Consider the following 25,198-nt stretch of genomic DNA (forward strand, 5'->3'; position numbering starts at 1 on the left):
TCTTTCCAGCGGTTTCTGATTTGTTCTTCCTCTTTTAGAAGTTCGCCATTTTGTGCCATGATTGGGCAGCTTACCCTCTTGGTGGGGCCGTATACTTCTTGTACAGCCTCGAAGAATTTACGATAATCGTGATGCGTGACGTACTCTTGAATCTGATTCGCTTTTTGTGACCACCAGTTATTCTTTAGTTGGCAAAATAAAATAATATCAGCAAAGTAAATCCACAAAATTTCAAATCAAATTCAAATGTGTCAAGTGAATCGTCAAACAGAAATGTCAAGGATCCCCACCCTAGAGTCGTTTTTCCGTCCACCATGCATGATAGCATTATACTCCTTCCTTAATCTTTTTATTCAAAGCGTTTTAAGTTTTAATTTTAACTGTTTTGAAGGGTAAAAACTTTTCGTCCGTGCCTGTATTATGCCCTACTGAGAAAAAAAGTATACATTTCTTCATATTATGTTTCATACATATGGAAATAAAATACTTCCAAGAAAAGTAGGAGAAATATGAACAGCATGTCCTTAAGTTCTTAAGGTTAATTTCTTAGGGTTAATATTAAGGGTAAGGTTAGGACTAATACTCGAAGTATGAACCAACCATTATGTAGTGGCGATATCATATTCCCAGAAGAGTCAAAGTTAATAATAATGTCTTGATGCCGCGCCGGCTAAATAAATTTAAAAACCAAAGGTCTACCTCAATATCTCTATTACATAAGAATGATTCAGCAGTATTTGTAAATAATTTCGTACTGTTTACACACCAAAAACAATATTGGCACACGCAACCGAGGAAGACATTGTAGACGGTTAATTACGACAACTCATAATTAAATACCGTGTATTTTAATAAACTTTTATTTAAGGAACATTAAGACGTGTTTAAAAGACAAACATCTTGCATTGCGTCAATAATAAAGATTAGCAATTTGTCATTATAAAACAATTATTATTAATAATGATTTGTATTAATAAAATAATATTCACATTACTAAAAAATGACAATAGGTACAGTTAGTTAATACCTGAAAAATGATTTGTTTAAATGTTAATTTGTTATGGGTATATGAACTAATAATATAAGTTTATGTCATTCAATATTAAACTATACGTACTAAAAAAATATTGCAAAATTAAGACGAAAATTATATGTATTGTATTCGGAAAATAAGATGATCACGTGCATCGGAAATTGTTTTGCGATTACTATATACATATAATATATTTTATCTACAACCGTTTAGTTATAACGTTTTTACATCACTATTTTTTTAGTATTTGAGTTACGTTATGAGATTCATAACACAACTAGTCGTGTTATGAATCTATAACACAACTAGTTGCTATAATAATGAAAAACAACTACGAACATCTAAATATATTAACTTTTCCGGCAATAATGATTCCGTGGCACCTACTGCGGCAAGTTCTACATCTGAAGGGAGACTTTCGGAATCGCTCATCGTAATTTTTAAAATGATTTTTCTGGGCAAAAAGTGCTCGCGTTTACTTACGCGACAGGGCAAACTGACTTTTCAGCATAAATGTGACAAATGTCATAGTTAAAGGTGTTAAAGGTGGACGACTAATAAACGAAAATTAAAACAGCATTTTCTTATTTTTCGGTTGTAGATAAAACGTTGTACATGACACGTGCGTTTAAACATGATTACAACACTCGTGTGATTAGAACGACTCGGTCTACGGCCTCGTCGTTCTAATCCTTCACACTCGTTGTTGTAATCATGTTCATAAACACACTTGTACTGTAAATAACTATTATCAAATTATAAATATTTTTTCGCCTTTCTTAATATATTTAAATATTTATAGATATTCATGTATTGATATAATTAGCTTATTTTTTCCTGTATTAATAAATGCCTTGTAATTCAACTTCTATTTACGTAATTCCTAAATAAAGTGTAAAAACAGTATTTAAAAAGCCAAACAATAATATAAACATCCACAGAAAGAATATCTTCTTCATGAGCAATAGAAGAAATCTTTGAAAAAAATATCTGTCTGTCACCTTCTACTTATTATATATGCAGTGGATAAACTAATTAAGTAGGCTAACATCGAAATATTAAAATGAATAGAGGTCAATGCCGTTAAGTTTATTTTTGGTAGATTCAGCGAAGAAAGCTATGCATTAAAAAATTGATAGCGAAAGTAACCCCTATAAGCCGTAGTACTCCTCTTTAAATATCAAATTAAACGTGAATAATAGCCTAACACTATCTGGAAATAGATAAAAATAGCACTACGAGTATATGAAATCGTTTATGGAATTATATTAACAAAACATGATAAAATATTTAATTTACGACAAATCGCTTATATGGAAGTAGGCTGATATTTTTTTGGTGTGAAGGTTGGGAAACAACCAAAAAAAACTTATTACATAGCGAAGTTATTTCCGGAGAATTGTTTCCTACGCGTATTTGGTAGTAAATGGAATTTATCGGATTTTAACAGCAAAAGTCAATTGAATCCTAATTCGAGAAAACATATAGGGTGAATCAACTTTTGCAACTAAAGTTTGTCCAACGAGTCAAAGAAGATTTGAACCAAGGATACTATAGAGATAAGGATAGTTCGATTCCTATCTTCCTGCACTGTCAGTTTTTTTACGTCATCTGCTGACCGAGTTGAAGTTGGCGCTAAAGATTTTAGACAGTGACAGTTATTTTTGCATTTGACGGACGAGCGCACAGTGCGTTGGAAGATAAATTTAGCGGGATAAAAGCGTTTGGTTAGAAATAAGCCAAAAATGTGTACTGATAAGAATAAATAGTAGACATTCCAATTGATACAAAAATGCATGAATATTCTTTGTATTTCGATACATTTTTATCAACCAAATTTGGTCGTTTTCTGCTCAGCAAGGCAGAGATCATACGAAAACAAAATATTTACAAGTGCTTATACATTTTATTAGAAAGCCAAATTATGTTGAAGATTGCCAAAGGTATGTGCTTTTCTACTGTACGTATATTATTTGTTAAAATCCTTCGTGCCTTTGTTCTGCAGATATCAAACTTTCACTTTTTTTTCAAATATCGATATATTGAATGATGTAGATCTTTTGAGTTACTAATAGTTACCAACACAGGTAGTCACAGTCACAGGGAGTTCAAGCTTAACAGGTGAATACCCAAAAAGATTCATTTCAATCGGATAGTATAAAAACAAAACAACTCCATCAAAAGGCACTGAGTTTAAAAAATTGTCTTACATACTTACTATATATGAACTTACAATTACCGAGTGTTAAAATTAAAATATCTATCTTATTTATTATTTTCAAAATAAAATATTTTTTTTTTTAAATAAATTATAGAGGGTGTCACAAGATTAGAAATTAATTTAAAAAAATTGCTAAAGAGTTTTTTGATATCATAATTTTATGTATTTGGCAATAGTTTACAATACGGTTTTTGTGTGTCATGTACGAATAATATCATAGTTTTATTATCTTGTATTTATTTACTAATAAATTAAGTTGTTAATAAATAAATAAATTTAACCATAGAGTTGCTATATATTAGACCCTTTGCTACGTTCTTAGATTTTAAGTCCCAAACATTGCTCTTGAGATTTTGTCCCGCTAGAATAACCATTCGCCGCACTGTGGAGCGCTGGTCAGCGCGTGACGTAGCATTCCACGGCGACTACGACAGCGGCGATTTGACGCGATCGAACAGTCCTTTAGAATATATACAGTCCTTGGATTTGAACATCCAAAAAATAACAGACACAACTGTCACTGTCGTGTATTCTCTCGTTGGACAGATACAGGGTTATTCACTATTAAGGAACGCGCGCACTGTATCGATTCGGACCGGTCGACTCGGCTAAGAGCTATCGGCAGGTTTTGGTATACACAGAAATAAATGTAATCCTGCGCACTGCATCGGACCGGTCTGATGATTCAATCATTGTGAAAATTAGTCTCTCTGGTTTTCTAAATTCAAAAAATATTTATAAAGTTAGGTTAACTAAAAATATACGCTTCATAATAATATGTGCGCAAGTAAAGTATGAACGGCATTTTCTTAAGGTCTTAAGGTTAGTAATAGGTTAATCATTTTAGGGTTAATGTTAACAGTAAGGTTAGGACTAATACTGGAAGAACCATCCTGTAAGAATCCGTAATATTCTAGTAAGTCAATAGTAACGTCAATATTTGGATTGATATTTGGTTGACTAAATAGTGATTAGACTGAAATCATAAATTTGAAATGTTTTTGTGCCAAAAGTTTAACATAAACTATTTTATCATCATTTTCGAAGAAAAATTTGATTAATTTAATGACTATGTACTCAAAATGTTTATTTTTTGTCAGTAATGACATGTATTGACTATTTCTATTCTAAATATCTTGAGAACGGTTGCTCGTAGCGATTTTTACCAGGTGACATCTATTACGTAAAAAATTACGGAAATGTATATTTTTTCACTCAGTAGTTTTATAAAGGTATGGACGAAAAGTTATTACTCTTCAAAACAGTTAAAACACATGTAGGTGGCGCCACCTACAATTAGGAGACATATTGACCTCAAAATCAATTTCTCATGTCAAAAAACTCCCAGACACTATTTTACATCGAAATGTTAAAGTTATTTCAGAAATTATTTGGAAAAAATCGAAATAAAAATGAAACTTCTACACCCTGTATCTCGGAAACTAAGCATTTGAGAACATACATTTATACGAACTTTTTTACTTATTTTTATCTGCAGAATATGCTGCCAAAGTTTCCGGAATACAGTTCCGACCACCCTGTAGATAGTTGTTCATTAAAACTATTTTGAAATTAATAATATTTTCTCTCGTTCCCAGGTGATGCTGATGATCCTGGGCTGCTTCACCATCTGCTGGCTGCCCTACTTCGTCATCGCCCTCTACGCCCGCTACCACAAGGAGGCCAAGTCGGCCCTCCTCTACGAGATCGCCTTTAACCTGGCCGTGGCCAACTCGGGCATGAACCCGCTCATCTACGCGTGGAAGAACCACAACTTCCGCGCCGCCTTCTTCACGCTGCTGCGCTGCCGCTCGCTGAACGCGTACGGCAGCGCGCAGTACGTCACCAATCACGTACCGAGCAAGAAGAACTCCATCTCGAACGAGGACGAGTTCAGGTGTCCCTCGGTGTGCGAACAGCTGGAACTCGCCGAGTACAAAACGGACGGGGATAAAAACAGTTTGAAGAGTAACGGGACTGTAGTTGACAGCGTGTGACACTAATGTAAATGCATGTCTCTAAAAATCGTTGAATCAAAAGCCTAAGAGGTATAGGTATCAAATAAATTTGTCGAAAGAGCGATTTTAAGCATGTGTAAAGTTCGTCCATTCAGTCTGGGGAGATTTCGAGAGACGACGTGACGAAATGACAGAAAATACAATTTGCGTAACGGGACTGTAGTGTGACAGTAGTGTAGTTGAGTAAAAGACTAAGAAATATAGGTTAGTGAAGATTGCCAGACACTACGTCCAAAAATGACAGAAAATAATATTTACATGTGAAATAAAATGACAAGATAATAAATGTCACTGTCATGTATCTTCTCGTTGTCTAAAAATAACGAAAAAATAAATATGCCTAAAAACCACTGAATAACTAGACTAAGGAAAGAATGTATCAAACAACTTATGGTTGGTTCATTAATGCTAATACAAAATTATGCGATGGCTATGAAATGAAGATCGCTGTCATTTTATATGGGAAATGTCATCGATCGTCATTTCCTAGCTAACTGGACGCCGTTTTTTTTCGATCATACGGTACTTCTTCCTTAGTATTCTTGTTCAATGGTAAGAACGCATACTATGGTATAAAATGAATTAAGTTCCAATGTAAAAACTCCAGAAGGTTTATTTTAACTCATCTTGATTATTTGAAATTTGTATAGTATTACAAAAAATGTATAAAATAACAGTACAATTCAATAATTATACAATATATTATATAACATATAAGGTGAGTCTTAAATAGGTGCCAATACATGTAATAATATATTTTCAGGGTTGGTAGATCTCGATAAACGAAACATATTTTCTCTTTGCCGTTTTTCAAATAAGTCCAAAACAATCGAGATATTTTAAAAAACAAATATTTTAATATAAACGCTTAAATTTTGAGAACCGTCGGATCTTTTCTGGGTTTTCTTTCTTATAAAATTCTACTACCTATGTTGCCATATTATGAAGATATATTCTTTTATTAAAAATTTAAAAAAAAATCCAAAAAATTTTCCAAGAAATTCCAAATTTCAATTTTTTTTCACGAAAAAAAACCTCATAGACGGTTTCTAACGTCGAAATATACTACCCCTAAAAATATTTAACCTGACCCTGTATAAATAAAACTATCGTCATTAATATTAGTAAATTTGTGATATATGTTCCAGGTATCCAAATAATTATAGTCCACTTTATTTTTCAAAAATAGTCAAGTATATTATATTTTAAGGATTCAAGACGAGTTAAAAGATCGAAAGGTGTAAAGACTTAAATAATAATAATAGAGGAATATTTCTAAATTATATAAATTAGTACAAAAATGTATAAATATATGTATTTTTAAACATATTATAATAATAAGTAATTTAGCAGGGTCCATAACAAAATATTTTACAAACTTAGGCTTTATATAAGATTTATTAAACCCGTACTACAATTGTAATATACAGGGTGTACCTAACTGAGGTGCTTGCAATTGACGTTTTAGGGAACTACAGTATCTACCTATATCTGTCAAAAAACGGATAATTCTTAATATAGAATTATTGACAACAAAATTCGACATATATATGTATTTTAACGGGAAATTTAAATAAAAAAAACATGAGTATAAAATATCAAAATTAACATTTAGATAACTAAAAGTGCCACCATAATGGCAATATTATCGAAAGATCTCACTGTATGAAATTATTATGCAAAAAAATCTTAAATTTTCTTGACACCCTATATACGGATCAAAATAAGTGCATTTTCTTCATCGCCTAGAGTGTTATTATAGTGCGGGGTATATCTAAATTGGTGCAAAATATCATTTATCAACATTATTTGCTCGTATTACTCAACTTGGCATTTATAGAAAACAAACACAGATCGCAATATACTTGTTACTATTGGCTCCAACTCAACCTGCAGCTTTAAGTGAAAAACGATATTTTCCGAGACATTAATAAAGTCACTATAAATGGCGAAATAGGAATAACCTTAGCGTCACTTAAAAAAGATATATACGCTCTGAAAAGTGTCAGTTACTTTATCTATCTATCGTCAATAAATCTTAAAAGAAATAAAACAGGAAATATTCGTTTCTATAATAAATTGACGTTATTAGATACTTCTCTCCTGGCATATGCAGTGCTAAATTTAATATAAATCATGATGGAACTGTTTCTATATTTTAGTTATAGATATATATACACACATGGCCAAAATTATTGCACATAACGATATTTTTATTTTATTTTGGACCTAATATGATTTTTTTATTATATATAAAATTAAAAATCTAAGTGCAACTAGGCTGTTATTATAATTTTATTTCATAATGAGTGAAAATCAACAAAAACAAATTTCATTTTAAACAGAAAATATTGAAAACAATTTTAATTATTTCTCACAACTAATAGTTTGTATTGCCTCCTCGAGCCTCAATGCAAGCTGTGACGCGACGGCGACGTGGCATGCTCTAAATTAAGTTGTCCAGAAGATGTTGAGGAATGGCTTCCCATATTTCGCGGGTAGCAATTTTCAATTCATATGGCGTTTTAGCATGTCCCAAGCGTGCTCGATCACATTAATATCTGGAGACATCGGTGGCCACCACAGTTTTCTTATACCCCCTTCCTCACAAAATTCGCGAACCGCTAAAGTGCGATGGGGAGGAGCATTATCGTCCATGTAAACAAATTCATCCCCCACTGCCCCTCGAAATGGACGCACAATAGGCTCTAAAACGTCTCTAAGATATGAGGCACCTGTCATTGTGCCATCAATAAAAACAAGAGGAGTTCGAGCTCCGTGCATTATACCTGCCCATACCATAATGCTTCCCCCTTGAAACGAGACACGGGGTTGAGCTGCATTCAAGCGTGCTCGTCTTCCAGATGCTCTCCAGACCAAAGTTCGTCGCGAATCTGACATTAGGCCTATTCTTGTTTCATCACTAAACATGACGAAATTCCAATTAGGTCCATTTGCTCTCATCTCCTCAGCCCATTGTAGTCGCGTAATTTTGTGCTGTAAATTAAGCTTCAGAACACGTAGAGACCTCCTTAAATGTAATCCTCTGTCATGGAGTCTTCTTGCTATGGTCTTTCTTGAAACATTTACTCCTTCAAGGCGAGCTAACTCATTTTTAATAGCAGTACTAGAAAGCAGGGGATTGCGACGTGCAATTAGGGATATTTGACGGTCTTGCGCAGCAGTAGTAACTTTCTTTCTACCTCTTCCAGGCCGGTCTGTAACCTCGTTAGTCTCCCTGATTTTTTTTTTAATATTCGCGAAACATCGCTTTGGTGGTTAACTCTTACAATTTCAGCTATTGCAACTTGCTGTAAATAAGTTGTTGAGACAGTGTTACTATTCTGGCTCTATTAAACTGTGAAATAATGTTTCTAGGCATTTTAAGGCCAAAACAATGGTCAAATTTCTTCTGAAACCCAAGAGACCACAAATCGAAATGTGCAAAAATTTGTAATAATATTGGGTCTGAATGATAAACATTGTTTACCATATCCATTTTAACAAAAAAATTATTACAGATTATCAAAGCTATGTATAAAAAAAGATTCTTTAAATTCCTTTCCGCATATTTTTAAACGATATATGCAATAATTTTGGTCATGTGTGTAGATGTATTTGGTCGTTGTGGACCCTGAATTAAGTATTAATCTAAATGTGATATTGTTTTTAATTCTCAATATTATATGTAAGATATTAGTTGTAATGTTTTTTATATCCTATAAATAGTGCTTGGAAATAAAAGTGATAAAAATCAAAGTGCTGCATGTTTTTCTTTATACACTACTTTAAATGCATTAAGCGAATGCAATTTAAGCGCCACACACCGTTTTTATCAATGAATAATTGCATAATTAAAGGAATAATTGCGTTCCTTATTCCTTATAATAAAATAACCTGTAAATAAGGTCGTTCGAAATATAATAACAATCATATTGAAATAACTATTCATTCAAGACATTCATTCATAAAATAACTAGAAGATAAAGTTTACTAAATTATATACCAAACATATACAAGCAGAATGTAAACAAGCCGTTGTATCCTTTTTATTTGACAACGTCATTGGCGTAGTTTAAGCATCTTCATAAATGGAAAACGAGAATAAAATAAATACATTTCTCTATTTTTTCAAGCTAAAAGCATTTAAAAATTACATACATATATAGAAGATAAATTACAATATCATAAAATATAATAATAGTAATAGATATTATATCAGTATATAAAGAAATTCTTAAAATTGATTATATTGCTTTATCAAACCTTTTTGCAATGCAAAATTGGCAATCTGTTATGGACTGTTCAACTTCTGAGGAAGCCACTAACATGTTCTATGAAATTTTTCAAAACTTACTAAATAAAGCCCAATCAATAAAAGTCTTAATGAACAACTCAAAAAAAAATCAAACCTTGGATTACAATTGGTATTATAAACTCCATAAAACAAAGAGATAAACTAAGGAAGAAAGTTTTGCATTCAAATAATGAAGCTTTAAAAACTCAGTATAAACATTATAGAAACCAGTTAAATAAAGTAATAAATAAATGTAAACTTGACTATTACAAAAATAAATTAAATGAAAATAAAAGTGACATGAAAAAAATTTATAAAATTATATCTAAAGCCACAAATGAAAATGCTAAAAACAATGACATAATAAATATTTTGGACAATGAAAACAAAACCTTTAAAACAGACAAAGACATGGCCAACTTTTCTAACAACTTCTTCATATCAGTCGGTAACGATATGGCTAAAAAAATACCTCCAGCCAGGGAGCCGGAATGTATTAATAAAGAACCATCATCATCACTTTTCTTAACACCGGTAAATAAAAATGAATTAATAAAACACATAAACTCACTCAAAAATTGTTCGGCTCCTGGCGAAGACGGTGTGTCAGTCAGGATTATAAAATCGGTGCATGCCTATATTTTGAATCCTTTATCACATATAATAAACTTAATTTTTAAAACTAGCATTGTACCTTTAAGATTTAAAACTGCTGTAATAACCCCTATCCACAAAGCTGGTAATAAAAATAATATTAATAACTACAGACCAATAAGTGTCATTAACAATTTTGGGAAGTTGTTTGAAAAATGTCTTAAGCAAAGATTAATGGAATTTTTTTCCGATTTAAAAATCTTATCTAAAAAACAATTCGGTTTCGTGGGTGGGACCAGCACTTGCGATGCTATGTATGAATTGGTGGATCAAATAACTTCAAATCTTAACAATGGTGAAAAAAGTATTGCAGTTTTTTTGGACTTAGCTAAGGCGTTTGACACGGTGCCCCATGATATGCTAATTAAAACACTTGAAAAAAGTGGTATCAGGGGCCCTGTGTTGGACATCTTTCGGTCATATTTAACAAATAGAAACCAATTTTTAAAAATAAGTAATTCTTTGAGTGATCCTCTCAAAACCACTATTGGTATACCACAGGGAACCGTACTAGGGCCAATACTATTTATCATTTACATCAATTCAATGACATTTCTTAATATTGGGGGTTCCATTATTTCATATGCGGACGATACTGTTTTGGTTTTCTCTGGCAGAGACTGGAAGAGCACTAAGGATAAGGTAGCCAACGGCTTAGCTATTATAAAGAATTAGTTAGATTTTAACAAACTTACATTAAATTTAGATAAAACCCATTATATAGTCTTTACATATACGAATGTAAACCGACCTAATGTTTCCAACATTCAAATAAGCGAGGTAAACACCACAATAAAGGAGGTTCCTGTAAAGTATCTGGGCATAATTATTGACTGCTATTTAAAACGGGATCACTATATTTTAAAACTAACAAATAGCCTTAGAAAACATATATAAATTTTATATTTTGCGAGATATCCTTTCTAAAAAATTTTTATTCATTATTTATATGGTATTGGTAGAATCTTTAATTAAGTATGGAATCGTTATTTGGGGAGGACTTTATTCTTCTGCCTTGACACAACTCAATGTAACACAAAATTATATTCTTAAAATCATGAACAAAAAGGAGAAATTATTCTCAACGAACCTTCTTTACGATGAGAAACTCTTTAATGTTAGATCTCTATATATTCATTCTGTTTGTTCCTATCTCCATAAGATTGAGGGTCTTAGGAAGTATGTAAAGCACTGTCACTTAACTAGAAGTAGAACACTTAATAAGTTACAAGTTCCTATTAGTCATAAAAATATTAACCAAAGATTTATTGGATATAAATAAAAAATCTAAAAAAATTTAACTTGGCCTGTAGAGACTATATTTTTGTAAATAACACAAAATTTATTACATTGTTATAAAAAAATCTTAAATATGCTATTGTTATATTGTTTTTTTTTCTTGCATATTGTTAAATTAAGTAAGTACATAAATAATATTATTTTGCAATTTTTTTTCGGCACATACAGCTGTTAATTCCGCTAGGTGCCTTTTTGTACCTGATATTGCATTAAAAGGATATTATATTGATTTGTATTGTAATGATATGTATTATTATTATTGTATGTATTGTATGTATTAACATATGATATGTAATATAGTTTGTAATAGTATATTGGTAATCAATTTTTTGACGTAAACAGATTGTACGTGAATAGAACTACGGCACAGAATAAATATGAACGGTTACGTGAGTAACATTTGACACTCCTGACAGACGTAAAAAAATGAAAAATAGTTAATATATACATAGTTCATATTGTTACGGATTCCGTGGGTCCACTATTTAAACTCACGATAAAATACTTAACGAATTTATTTGTTTCACTCTGTACACACAACTTATACTATTTACAACACAACTTATGCAACTACTATTACTCTAACGGTATTTCGCGGTATTATCAAACTTCAGACTTAGACTTCTTCAGACTTCAGACTTCAAACTTCCAACTGTCAAAGCGCGGGCCTTATATACCCCCTGGCGGTTGTTTCTAGATTTTTCTAAAGAATTCTATAATTTTCTTTACTTTCTGGCGAATGCGCCAGGTTCCTCAATGCACGTTGCGATTTTTTAGCAGTATGCAGTTATGCAACCAGTAATACACCTTGACATTGCCCCCTTCTCAAATTTGATCGTCCCGATCAAGGTTTCCTGTCTGGTATCTCCTCAATCGATCCAGATGAACTACTTTCATCTTACTTCTAGGGCTGCGTTGAATCCGGTACACAACATCATTTATCCTCTTGATGACTGTATAAGGACCGTCCCATGCTGGAGTTAACTTTGGGGACCTCCCTTTCTTGCGCTGTGGGTTATATAACCATACCATATCGTCCTGTTGAAATCCCGTAGAATTAGCTCTGAGGTCGTAACGAGCTTTCATCCGGTCACTGGCTAGCGTAATCTTACTTCTCACGGCCTTATGAATTCCCAATAACCTTTCCTTCAGTTCATCCGCGTAGTCCTCTACGTTCGTGGTGCTGTCGTCTGGTGATCCGAACACCAAGTCACAAGGCAACCGTAATTCTCGACCAAATAAAATCTTCGATGGTGAAAGTCCGGTGGTGTTGTGAACTGCACTTCTATATGCCATTAGGAATAGTGGTATATGCTGATCCCAATCTCTTTGATGTTCATCCACCATTTTCGAGAGATGTTCTTCAATGGTCTTATTGAATCTCTCGACCATCCCATCAGACTGCGGATGTAAAGCTGTTGTCCTAGTCTTGTGAATACCAAGCAGATCACACATCTTCTGGAACAGTCTTGACTCGAAGTTCCTTCCTTGGTCAGTGTGAAGCTCTAAAGGAATTCCAAATCTACTGAAGACATTATGACTAATACTTCAGCTACAGTCGATGCTTCTTGGTTTGGAATGGCAAAAACTTCTGGCCATTTACTGAAATAATCCATCGCCACTAAAACGTACTTGTTGCCCTTGTGCGTTTCAGGGAATGGGCCTGCAATGTCAACAGCGATTCTTTCGAATGGCAGTCCAACGTTATATTGTTTCATTTTTCCCCTAGATCGAGTGCTTGGTCCTTGGCTGGCTGCACAAATTTTACATTGTCGACACCATTTCTTGACATCTTCGCAATAATCCACCCAGTAAAAGCGATCTCTCAGCTTGCTCAAGGTCTTGTTTACCCCAAGATGGGCTCCAGTTTTACCACCGTGAATTTCTTCCAATACCTGGGTAACTTTCTTCCTTGGTACCAGTAACTGAGTTGTTACTGTGCTGCCATCCGCACTTTCCCATGTGCGCTTTAACAATCCATTCTCAATAACCAGTGAATTCCACTGAGCCCAGAGAGCTTTGAAAACGAGCCCTCTGTCCGCAATATCCTGCCACGGTGGTCTCTCGCCGTTACCTTCCTTGAGCCGTAGTATTGCTCCGATGTCTGGATCTTCCATTTGATCTTTCCTCAATTGTGTCGTCGTCCACTGTTCATCGGTTCCAAGCTTAAAACTCCTTATCATGACAGTAATTTCACGTTGTTCCGTTTTACTGCAGTGCTTACAATCGATTTGACAGGGTCTTCTGGATAAACCGTCTGCGTTACCATGCATCTTTCCAGCACGATGTTGGATGGTAAAGTGATACTGCTGGAGCTTCTCGAGCCATCGTGCTATTTGACCTTCAGGTTGTTTCATCTCCATAAGCCATTTGAGAGCCGCATGATCTGTCCTAATTAAAAATTCTTGGCCATACAGGTATTTATGAAAATGATCAACTGCCTTCACAATTGCTAGCAGCTCCTTCCGGGTAACGCAGTAATTCCTTTCTGGTTTAGATAGAACTCGACTGTAATATTCTATCACTCGTTCTTCGCCATCTTGCACTTGTGATAGCACTGCACCGATGCCGATGTTGCTGGCGTCGGTATCCAGGATATACCTCCCTTGTTGTTGTGGGTAGGCTAAAATAGGACTTGAACATAAAGTCTACATCACAATCGGTGTTCCATTCGTAGCCGACTTCATCACCTGTAAGTCTATGTAAGGGTGCAGCTATATTGGCAAATCCCTTGACAAATCTTCTGTAATAGGTGCATAAACCCAGAAAACTTCTAAGTTCATGTTTGTCGCGAGGTTTAGGCCAATCCTTGATTGCAGCGATTTTCTTCTGGTCAGTGTAAATTCCGTCTGCTGAGACTACATGGCCCAAAAATTCCACTTGTCGCTGGAATAAGCTACACTTCTTCGGGTTCAAGTACAGGTGAGCATTCCGTATGCGGCCGAAGACTTCTTCTAGATTTCGCAAATGCTCCTCAAAAGTTCTTCCCATAACCAATACATCGTCGAGGTAAACCAAGCACGTTTTCCAAGTTAATCCTCTTAACACCACCTCCATGAGACGTTCGAAAGTGGCTGGAGCATTGCATAATCCAAACGGCATGACCTTGAATTGATATAGGGCACGGCGGTGCAAAAATGAGACAGTAAAAATTTGAGGTAAAAATGAGACAGTGAGTTTTTTCTATTATTAAACATCTTTTTCTAAACTCTGATTAAGTAAAAACGTTAAGTCCTCTTTTAAGTTGAGCATGCCTGTATTAAATTTAAACAATTATGGCACAGAAAATATCAAACATGATGTATTTGAAGGAATCACAAAAAACACTCATAAAACTTTCAAATAAAAGGCGCTAACTTTTCCCGCCACGGCAGCCTAAATTGTCGGAGCGACTCGTTTAAAGTCGGAATATTGTTGTGTTTGTCTTGTGATGCGTTGGAACCATGTGCAACAGTCTTTCTTTGATACCTGACCCGAGCGCTCGTAAAATTATTCTGGGGTAAAATTGAGACTTGTGTGGGGGTAAATGTGAGACACCTGTTGGAGTAAAAATGAGACAGGTAAAATTTGCGTTTTCTACTAGTAACTTATTATTATTCTAGGATAACTGGAATTGTTTTCAAAATGCCTAGAACATACGTTCCTAAATTAAAAAAATATACAGCAAAAGACTTAGAAGAAGCCATAAATCTTGTTAAACAAGGGAAGCTTGGGGTAAGAGAGGCAGCACGACAATTTAGAATCGACAAGTCCAAGCTTAGTAGGTCGCTTAACAACAAAAATAAGTCGAAACAAGGTAGAAAGCAAGAGGCAAACCAGATAATAAATGAAATTAATTTGGCATCCACATCAAATATTTCAATCGCGGGCACAGCTTCATCGTCCACCACGTTCGAAGAAATTTTGCTTGCCAAAATCAATAAAACAAATCCTGAGACTAAGACAAGACGTAAGATTAATTCAAACTCTGCGGTTCTTACGAGTGCTGAATATTTAGAAAGCATTAAACAAAAAGAAGTCATTCAAAAAGGTAGAGTTCAAACAAAAAAGGTACAAAAGAAAAATATTCAAAAAATAGATCGAGTTCCAAGTTCTTCCTCAGAAAGTGAAGCCGAAGGCATTATTCTTCAAGACGAAAGTGATGTGGATGATATGACGTTAGCTGATCTAGTTGAATCCAATTCAGATAACGAATTTGACACCTGCTCAAATGAGATACATTCCGGAGACTATGTTTTAATAAAGTTTGCTACAAAAAAGAAACTGGTACATTACGTTGCGTTAGTAGAAAATATCAAGGGAAGTGAGTACTGCGTATCGTATATGCGTCGACAAGTGAACAAATTTGTATTTCCCACCGTGCCTGAAAATTATAATGTGGACAAAGACGATATTGTAATGAAATTACCCTCCCCTAGTTGCCAAGGAGGAACCGCTAGAATGTCCCAAAAGCTTGCTTTTCCGATAGACTTTCAAAAGTTTTCTGTTAATTAGCTAAATGTTTTATTATACTTACCCTACGTTCTATTTTTTAAGTAGAATTTACTTATTAGTTTACTTTGACTTGTTTTGTTAAACAGTATTATGAGATTTTTCCCATTTTTTGAAATTAAAACAGTACAAATTAATAATTCACAAAATGTTGTGTGTCTTATTTTTATACTTACCTGTATCAGTCTTTCCCCAGATCGAATAATATGATGGAAACCTTCGTTTTACACCCTGTCTCATTTTTTTCCAAGCATGTCTTATTTTTGCCCCAACGACAGGAAAAAAATGAGACAGAGATTTATTTTTTTTTATTAAAGAAATACTTGTTTTTATGACATTTGGTGAATATAATGTAATTTCCCGTGAAATTTTACCCACTTTTTTTATTTACTTTAAGGTTTTTTTAATGGGAAAAAAATAAAAAGATATGTAAAATGTCCCATTTTTACCCCACCGCGCCCTAGTCCGTTTCCTGTAGAAAAAACCGTCTTTTCTTTGTCGTCTAGACCAACTTGCCAGTATCCACTCTTTAAGTCGAGAGTGGACTCTTTAAGTCGAGAGCACGAACCTGCCAGAGTGGTTAACGTGTCGTCCATACGTGGCAGTGGGTAGCTATCCTTCTTAGTGACGTCATTGAGCTTCCGATAGTCCACGCAGAATCGTGTACTACCATCTTTCTTCGTCACCAAAACAACAGGAGATGACCATGGACTCGATGATTCTTCGATAACTCCATCTTCTAGCATCTTATCTACCATGGTCTCCATTTCTTGTTGTTTGGAAAGGGGCACCCTTCTAGGACGTTGTCGAATAGGCTGGGCATGACCAGTTTTAATCCGGTGCTTCACAAAATCTGTTCTTCCACTGTTGTTCTTTTCAAAAATACTGCCATGCCTAAACAGGAACTCCTTAGCCTTCTGTTTCTCCTCAGATGTTAGGTGATCCCATGGCTGCTCTAGATGTTTTAGTGTTTCTTTGGATGTCATTTGTGTAACAGCTGACGGCACTGATCACATCGGGTTGACACTTCTTACAGGTTCGCAGATGGCTATCTTGTCACCTTTTTGAATCTTGACACAATTCGGGAAAACATTCGCAACTCTGATCGGTATATTCTTGTCGGTGTTCACCAATGATTTTCCTACTAAGTACCTATCTTGTTTCTTGTTGACACTTTGTACCAGTCCAACACAGCACCCAGCGATTTTCTCCACTTTACCGAATACGATCTTCTCGGTATTACCAGGTATCACCACAGTTTCCGCTGATCTTACATCCATTCTTCCTGGTCCCTCGTCTGGAGATAACATAAACTCTTCATTTCCGATATTCAGGATATTTCTCTGGTGATCGAACGAAAATCCATGTTGACGAATCACATCCATGCCCAAGATGAAGTCATCTTCAATATCTGCCACTAAAACGCTATGCTGGAACTTCAAATTTCCTAACTTCAGTTCGACGATAGCCTCTCCCCGTACAACGGCCATTTCCCCCGTAACTGTACGTAAACACACTCTTCTTCTCAGAGGCATCAGCTTCAATCCTTGCACTGAGTTAGCCCGCACCAACGATACCATAGCGCCAGTGTCCACTGTCATTCGGATTCCCTTTCCATTGACTTTCCCGTCGATCACCAAACTGTCAGCGGTTCTTCCTAGACTTCTAATGGAAAAAATCCTGGGGGCTCTGTTCTCCCCAGTCAATACTCGCCCCTTAGTATTGACTGATTTTAGTTTTCCTGGTGCCTACGTTCTCTGGATGGTGAACGGGATCGCATTTGAACGCGGCAATCCCGTTTAATGGGCCATTCCTGCCACATCTATAGCACCTAATATCCTGGGATCTTCTCTGGTTCTCTGTCTGGGTGTTGTTGCTACTCTTGTTCACTAGTAACTCACATAGTTTACTAAACATCTCCTCCAAACATATGTGAGAACTTCCGGGCTGTTCCTCGACCGTTACCGATCTTATCTTCGGTCTAGGGATGGCGCTAAAAGCAGCTTCAATTTCTAGCGCCCTGACCAGTGTTTCGCTGCTGGTATAAAATCGGGATATTTGCAGCGCCCTCTGTAATTCGTTGTCCCTCGGTCCGCTGATAAAGCACTGAGCAGCGAGTTCCTCCCTAAATCCTTCCGGTGCTACAGGATACGCTAGGTGTACCAGCCGACGTAAGTCTGCTTCAAATTCCTGCAGACTCTCTCCGGACCTCTGCAGGCGTGTCTTGATCTGGGCCTGGTAAAGTTGGCGTCGATGTTGGTCGCCATATCTTCTGTCCAGTGCAGTGACCAAAGTTTGGTATTCCTGCTGTTGGGCTGCAGGAATAGTTTGCAACAGTTCCAGGGCAGGGCCACGCAGCGCGATGACAAGTGCCGCTGCTTTCTCCCGGTCAGTCCATCCGTTGGCAGCGGCGGCTGCTTCAAACTGACGGTGGTACATTGTCCATGTCGTTTGTCCATCGTAGGTCGGTGCCTTGAGGTTCGCAGTTCCAGAAACGCCAGGTGTCCTTACTTGTACCTTGGTCTTCTGTAGGTCCATCTCTAATTTTTCCATTTTCTGCTGAAGGCGCTCCTCCAGATCTTCTACGACTTCTTGGAAGTGGGTCTCTTGTCTTCGTTCCGAATTTTCGATACTCTGTTGAATACGGTCCTGCTCTTCTTGTTTGTCTTGTTGTCCCTGAATTTTTAAATCTTCTAAAATTTTCTCAAGCCGGTCCTGTTCTTCTTGTTTGTCTTGTTGTCGTTGAATTTTCAAATCTTCGAAAATTTTCTCAAGCCGGTCCTGTTCTTCTTGTTTTTCTCTACGATGTCGCTCCTCGAAACGAATTTCCAAATTACCCAACATTTTCTCAAGCCGGTCCTGTTCTTCTTGACGTCGTAATTTTTCCTCTTCCTTTTCTCTCTCTAATTTCTCCATAAAATCTCCCAATAATTTGCTTACTTCTTCCATTTTCTTCGCTTGCTGTCTCGTACCAACCATAAAAATTCCCAAATTCGGTGTAAAATCTTCAAAATCCACTTAAATCGCACTTCCGACACCAATTGTTACGGATTCCGTGGGTCCACTATTTAAACTCACGATAAAATACTTAACGAATTTATTTGTTTCACTCTGTACACACAACTTACTATTTACAACACAACTTATGCAACTACTATTACTCTAACGGTATTTCGCGGTATTATCAAACTTCAGACTTAGACTTCTTCAGACTTCAGACTTCAAACTTCCAACTGTCAAAGCGCGGGCCTTATATACCCCCTGGCGGTTGTTTCTAGATTTTTCTAAAGAATTCTATAATTTTCTTTACTTTCTTGCGAATGCGCCAGGTTCCTCAATGCACGTTGCGATTTTTTAGCAGTATGCAGTTATGCAACCAGCTTGACAATATCAAATAAACTTTTAGTAACGTGATTAAGCTTGACCGGCACAGCGTTGTCCACTTTTACATATTTTCTTTTAATCAAAATATTTTAGAAAACAAAAATAAATTAATTATAAATATATAAATAGTTATTACTGACATCAACAAAACTCACCTCCTTAACAGCACTTAAGGGATATAAAGGGCCATTACTACCACATTCCCGTTTAAAATATTCAAATAAAGTTGCGATGCGTTTTTTTACGGCTATTAAGCCATCTTGTACACTTTGCACTAAAAGAGCTAAAAAGAACAAGGTTCGACTGCAAGGTCTGCTAGTAAACATTATTATAGTTAAAGTATCACAACATTATTTATTTAAACCAAAAACGCGTAATAGTAAAACTAAAGTGTCAAAACTAATGACAATGTCAGGAAATAAATAAATAAATGTGCCAACTTGACATTTTTATATATGAATATAAATTCGCAAATAAATCATTGTATTGCATAGATTAAGTCTTCATTACTTACAATACATAGGAAATTAGGAAAAATTCCATGATATCTTTAGAAATTAAATGATAATTTCAAACTTGAACATTTCCGGTTGAGTTGTGACGTACATAGCCTTCACCAATCACGTTTCAGATCGTAGAAAGGGAAGTTTCATATCATATGTTGGCATGGTACAAAGAATACAAGATATGATCGATAGCGGCTCCAATTTCGTTCAGTTCGCGCATACCACCTGTGGCGTCAATAGGAAAATAATGAATAAATAAAATATAAAGAAAGTTGACAGGAGATCTGCATTTTTTGGGGTTATGGTCTCTGTTATGGTTAAGAATTGTTTATTTTTAAGACTTTTTAGTTCGTTTAATTTAATAATTACTAAAACCAGCAGTTTCAAAAATATATTTAAAAATAATAATTATCTATTAACATGGATTTGGACCATAATAGGTAAGAATACTAAATTTATTTCTATATTCGGTATAAAATTGTTTATTAGGTTTTTAGTTTGCGATGTTTATGGTAAATAATTTTTATGTTCATTGCCTCTGAATTCACATGAGGATAGAGATGAGGATATCTATGGAAAAGTAACCACAAGAGGAATTGTTACATCATTTAAAAAATGTTGGGAATTATCCCATCGAAAAGTAGAAAATGCCAATGCAGATGAATGTATTGTAATTATGATAGAAGTAATTCCAAGGGTGAAATTTATTATAATTAGTGGCCTGTGCTTCTTTTTATATGTAGATGTTTCAGGTTTTGAGAATAAATCGGTTGAACGAAACCCAAAATTTAGAGGAAGTATTTGCATACCCAGAATATGCCCATCAAGGATTATATAGCTCAAATTTCCTTTGATCGTAGGCAATTATTCAATGCAAATTAACTTTTTAAGTGACTGAAATATTAAATAGTTTACAATATGGTATATCACTGTAAAAATATATTACTTTTAGGTACAATTAGGGCCAGATACATTTCAAAAAGTAGAATATTATTTTATATTAAATGAGATATTGTACTAACAATCAATTTATATTAATACCGCAGATTAAAAAATAACAGAATAAATAGTTCTTTCTTTTATACTACAAAAATAAACTATAGAATACAACAGTATTTAAAAAAAAAAGTTATGTCCCGCCGAGATTCGAACTCCGGTCTCTCGCTTCCTAGCCCAACTCCTTACGCACTGCTCCACAGTAACTTGCTTAGCGATAATTCAATGACGGTATATAAACAAAAAAACAGGTTTATAACAATACCTTGACGATTTGAACTAGCGCGCGGAGCGTGCTGACCAATAGCGCCTGTTATCACCTATGACGTAGCGACCAACCTGCGCAATATCATACCTTGTATTCTTTGTACCATGATATGTTGGTATGACTGATTGCTTGGTTCATGCGTATCGGGCGCAGCCATTTTGGATTTTGTTATTATTTTTCTTCGTGTTTTTCAGTTCAGCGGTAAATTTTCTTGGTTATAACTTTAAATTTTATCGAAATGGCTCAAAACTATGAAAAAGCTTTTTCGGATAATTTTCGAATGGTGACGCAGTATATAGTGGACAGTTTTTATATAGACAATTTAAAATAGACACTTGTTAAAATATCAAGGTGAGATTTTTTTTCTTGAAGAAGTTATTTAAACGTATTAAAACCATTATTTATAGAGCATAGAGTGAAATGATAACAGTTCGATTGGATACGTTCAATAAAAAGAGGGCTTCTGTACAATCAAATAAAAAGTACACCTGAACATTATGTGACTGCAATGATAAAAGTGTACAGAAAGTGGAGGGAACTCATTTTTTAAATATGTAGGTTTTTATTTATCTCTTTATATTTTAATTTTAGGCGGCATGTAAACATTATGGCATACATAACAAATGAAATCAAGAAAGATACCATGCTATGATTTATGTAGAATGAAGGAAGATAACATCTTACTTTCTAGCAACTTTTATTGCCATTCTTGTCTTATAATATTTTTATTTTATATTCTTGTAGCGGACTAATTGTAAATTGACTGCCCTGATACTCAGTAAGTCTCATCACCATCAAAATATAAATTATTACAATATTGTAATTAAAACACTTTATATTTACAGTTTGACAAATATAGGAAGAGACTTGGGGATAGCACCGGTCGCGCACACGATAGAGAGAGAACGCATTAGGCGGAAGAGAGATGCAGTTACACTACGACAAATCTGATTAAAGCAAATTTGTGTGCTGTCCACTGCGCATCGAGGGGCGTCTCTTATTTTATATTTCTCCGTCTCTAGCTACACTTGTTAAGTTGTACTTGCCTTTTAATTTAATAAATTTATATGCATATGTAATACACTACGTATGTTTCCTTCGAATCTTCCTGATATATATTTAACACTCTTAAAAAATAATATTTTATGCATATATAATAAACACTATTGGTCACATATAAGAATAATAATAGTTTAAATGCAATTTAATTTAAAATCAAAAATAAATAATTGTAAACAATGTCATTTTGACATTGAATAAACAGTAATGCTGCCAACATCATAAAATTCACCATATTTCATAGTTTATTTCGAGACAAAAACCAACCAATCATATTGGCGAGGTTTACGTCATCACAGCGCGCGTAAGTGTGAAATTCAAACTTTTACCTCATTTTTTGGCCTAATATTAAGTTTTATATAAAAAAGGCTAAGTAGCAAGCACTAATTAGGATGAAATCTGCATAATTACGTGGAAATTGAAAAACATGAAACATGCCTAATAGACATATAAAGTTGATGGGATTGACGGACGAAGCCAATTGTAACAAATTGTTGACAAATGTGCGGTTCTATGTATTCGGCAATGATAAGCTATAGACAAAGAAATATATAAGCGATACCAATTAAGCTTTTAGTTACATAATCGAGAACGCGATTTTTAAACTCATTGTTGCCAACCATGGACATATGCGGCGCCGCACAGTGGCGTGAAACTGATAATATAACGAAAAAACCCTATATTTCCTAAACCGTTAATCCAATCGCATTGGGACGGATTTTATTCGATTCAGCTTAATAAAATACATCAAATAACATGGTTTAATAAATGTATTTAAAAGTAAACTGAGCACCAATTGAAACGTAAAGTGAAAATTTTTGCATCAAGTTGAACTTCTTGTATTTTCTGAACTATTGAAGGCGTTTTGAATTGCTAGCCAGATTCTGAAACGCTTTTTTATCGACTGTCGAACCGTTCTTTGCAGTTTATTTAATTATTGGCCAATACCCATAATACAGGGTAAAACAAAAATGCGTGCATTTTTTACAAAATTTTAAATGACCTCCATTTTGTGGGGGAATGGAGGATTTCCATTATTTGTGGGTATTTTAAAAGAGCTGGTTTATACCTCGGGCTAGCCACAATAGGCCCTCGCGGCCGCAGTGGAGGGTCCCACCTGGGATCCACTCTTAGTCAAATACAAAAAAATACAATATACCTCGGGACGTTTTTGAGTTTTTTTTGGGTATCGCTCTCCATTGCGATGTTTTTCTCTTTTTTTATGATTTTCGGTAAGGTTTTAATTCAAATAAATTTATCTCATTATGAAATTAATGTATTGTATTTTTGAGTATTATGCGTATTAACTAATGATTATACTGTATCGTTAATGAAAAAGTGTTAAATGCTTCTTTTGTTATGACAAGATACATAATAAAACCTGTTCATATAATTTCAATATACCAGCTAGATAAATTTTTAACGCCCTGTATAACTGTAACATTTTTAGTTATATAAAATTATTTGTTTGCTTTATTTAATTATACATTAAAATGCATAATGCTTAAAAATCCGATATCTTATTTCACAATGAGATAAAATTATTAGTATTAAAACTCTACCGACAATCACAAGAATATCGAAAACATCGCAATGGAGAGCGATAGCCAAAAAAACTCATAAACGTCCCGAGGTATAAAACACCTCCTTCCAACTACCCACAAAAAATGGATCTCCTCCATCCCTCCACAAAATGAGGCTCACTTAAAATTTTGTTAAAAATGCGCGCATTTTTGTTTTACCCTGTATTATGGGTCCTGACCAATAATTGAAAAAAACTACAAAGAACGGTTCGATAGTCCATAAAACAATGTTTTAGAATCTGGCTGGCAAATTCAAAATTCCTTCAGAAGTTTAAAAAATACAAGAAGTTAAACTTAATGCAAAAAGTTGCACTTTACGCTTCAATTGATGCTCAGTTTAGTTACACACTGTGGTTCAAATTATTATAATTTATAACATTTAAATCTTATACAATATAATGATATTTATATAATTTTAAGTGACAAAAAAAGTAAATTATATTAAATGAATTCATCGGCATCCGCAAAAATGAAGAATGTAGTTTTCATTTTTTTCCACACTGTTTATCTTTTATTTTAAATTTTTAACAAACGTGGCCGAATGTGGCGATAAAATTTATAGAATCACTACTTTAACAGTTGCTTTTTTTAGTCAAATTAATCCGAGACCAAAGATCGGTAAAGCTTTTTTGTTCTAGTCTGATTAAAGTAAGAAGTAAAGTAATTTTATTAGAAATAGATTCAAACTAAACTGCATCAAAGGCACGGTATATTTTGGCAAAATGATTTTTACTTTTAATACCCATGGATAAACGAAACAGTTCCTGGGTAATACCGATTTTTAGGAATTAAAAGAAGGGCTGTATAATATTACTTGTTTTCGCTGTATTTTTGTGCGTTTCGTATATTAAGAAAATTGTAAAAAAGGAGGTGTTGTAAATTCAAAACTAGTAATTAAATTAAAAAAGTAATATTATTATATTGTCTTTGAACTAACTCGATGTAAGATAGGATAATTTAAACCCGATTTAACACCCTCTTTTTTGTTTTTTTTTTCATTGCCGAAACCACTGTGCGCCGGGCTGACTAATAGGAATTTAAATTTCCCGCTGGGGATTCAGGTGAGCTTGTCAAAAATGTCAAGTTGCAACATTTATTTATTTCCTGACATTGTCATTCGTTCTGACACTTTAGTTTTGTATTACGAGTTTTTGATTTAAATGATTTGTGTTGTGATACTTTCAGCTTAAGTTTTTTACTAGCAGACCTTGCAGTCAAACGTTGTTCTTTTTAGAACCTCTTTTAGTGCGAAGTGTACAAGATAGCTTAATAGCCGTTGCAAAAAACCCATCGCAACCTTATTAGAATATTATGAACGGGAAAGCGGTAGTAATGACCCTTTATGTCTCTTAAGTAATGTTAAAGGGTTTAATTGATGTAAATAATAAC

At 34.5% G+C, this 25,198-nt stretch overlaps 3 protein-coding genes across 4 annotated transcripts in view; 2 read left to right on the plus strand and 1 right to left on the minus strand.

Moving 5' to 3' along the window:
- Positions 1 to 5,979, plus strand: part of LOC115880591 (5-hydroxytryptamine receptor 1A) — a 29,401-nt gene extending 23,422 nt beyond the window's left edge. The window contains exon 2 of the mRNA XM_030897863.1: positions 4,853 to 5,979. Within this exon, the coding sequence (XP_030753723.1) occupies positions 4,853 to 5,251 (399 nt within the window). The 3' untranslated portion in view covers positions 5,252 to 5,979. The remainder of the gene's footprint in view (positions 1 to 4,852) is intronic.
- Positions 1 to 25,198, minus strand: part of LOC115880587 (serine/threonine-protein kinase SMG1) — a 122,793-nt gene that overhangs the window by 73,886 nt on the left and 23,709 nt on the right. The window lies entirely within an intron of this gene.
- LOC115880596 lies at positions 14,645 to 16,382 on the plus strand. Of its 2 annotated transcripts, none has more exons than XM_030897868.1 (2): positions 14,645 to 15,067; positions 15,125 to 16,382. In XM_030897868.1, exon 2 carries the CDS (start codon positions 15,147 to 15,149, stop codon positions 16,014 to 16,016), a length of 870 nt encoding a protein of 289 aa, XP_030753728.1. In that variant the 5' UTR covers positions 14,645 to 15,067; positions 15,125 to 15,146; the 3' UTR covers positions 16,017 to 16,382. The 2 variants fall into 2 exon arrangements, with proteins under 2 accessions (XP_030753728.1, XP_030753729.1); XM_030897869.1 differs by having other exon boundaries at positions 14,645 to 15,044.

The sequence above is a fragment of the Sitophilus oryzae genome, unplaced genomic scaffold (genome assembly GCF_002938485.1).
Source record: "Sitophilus oryzae breed Bouriz unplaced genomic scaffold, Soryzae_2.0 scaffold_1639_pilon_pilon, whole genome shotgun sequence".
NCBI classification, from domain to species: Eukaryota; Metazoa; Arthropoda; class Insecta; order Coleoptera; family Curculionidae; genus Sitophilus; species Sitophilus oryzae.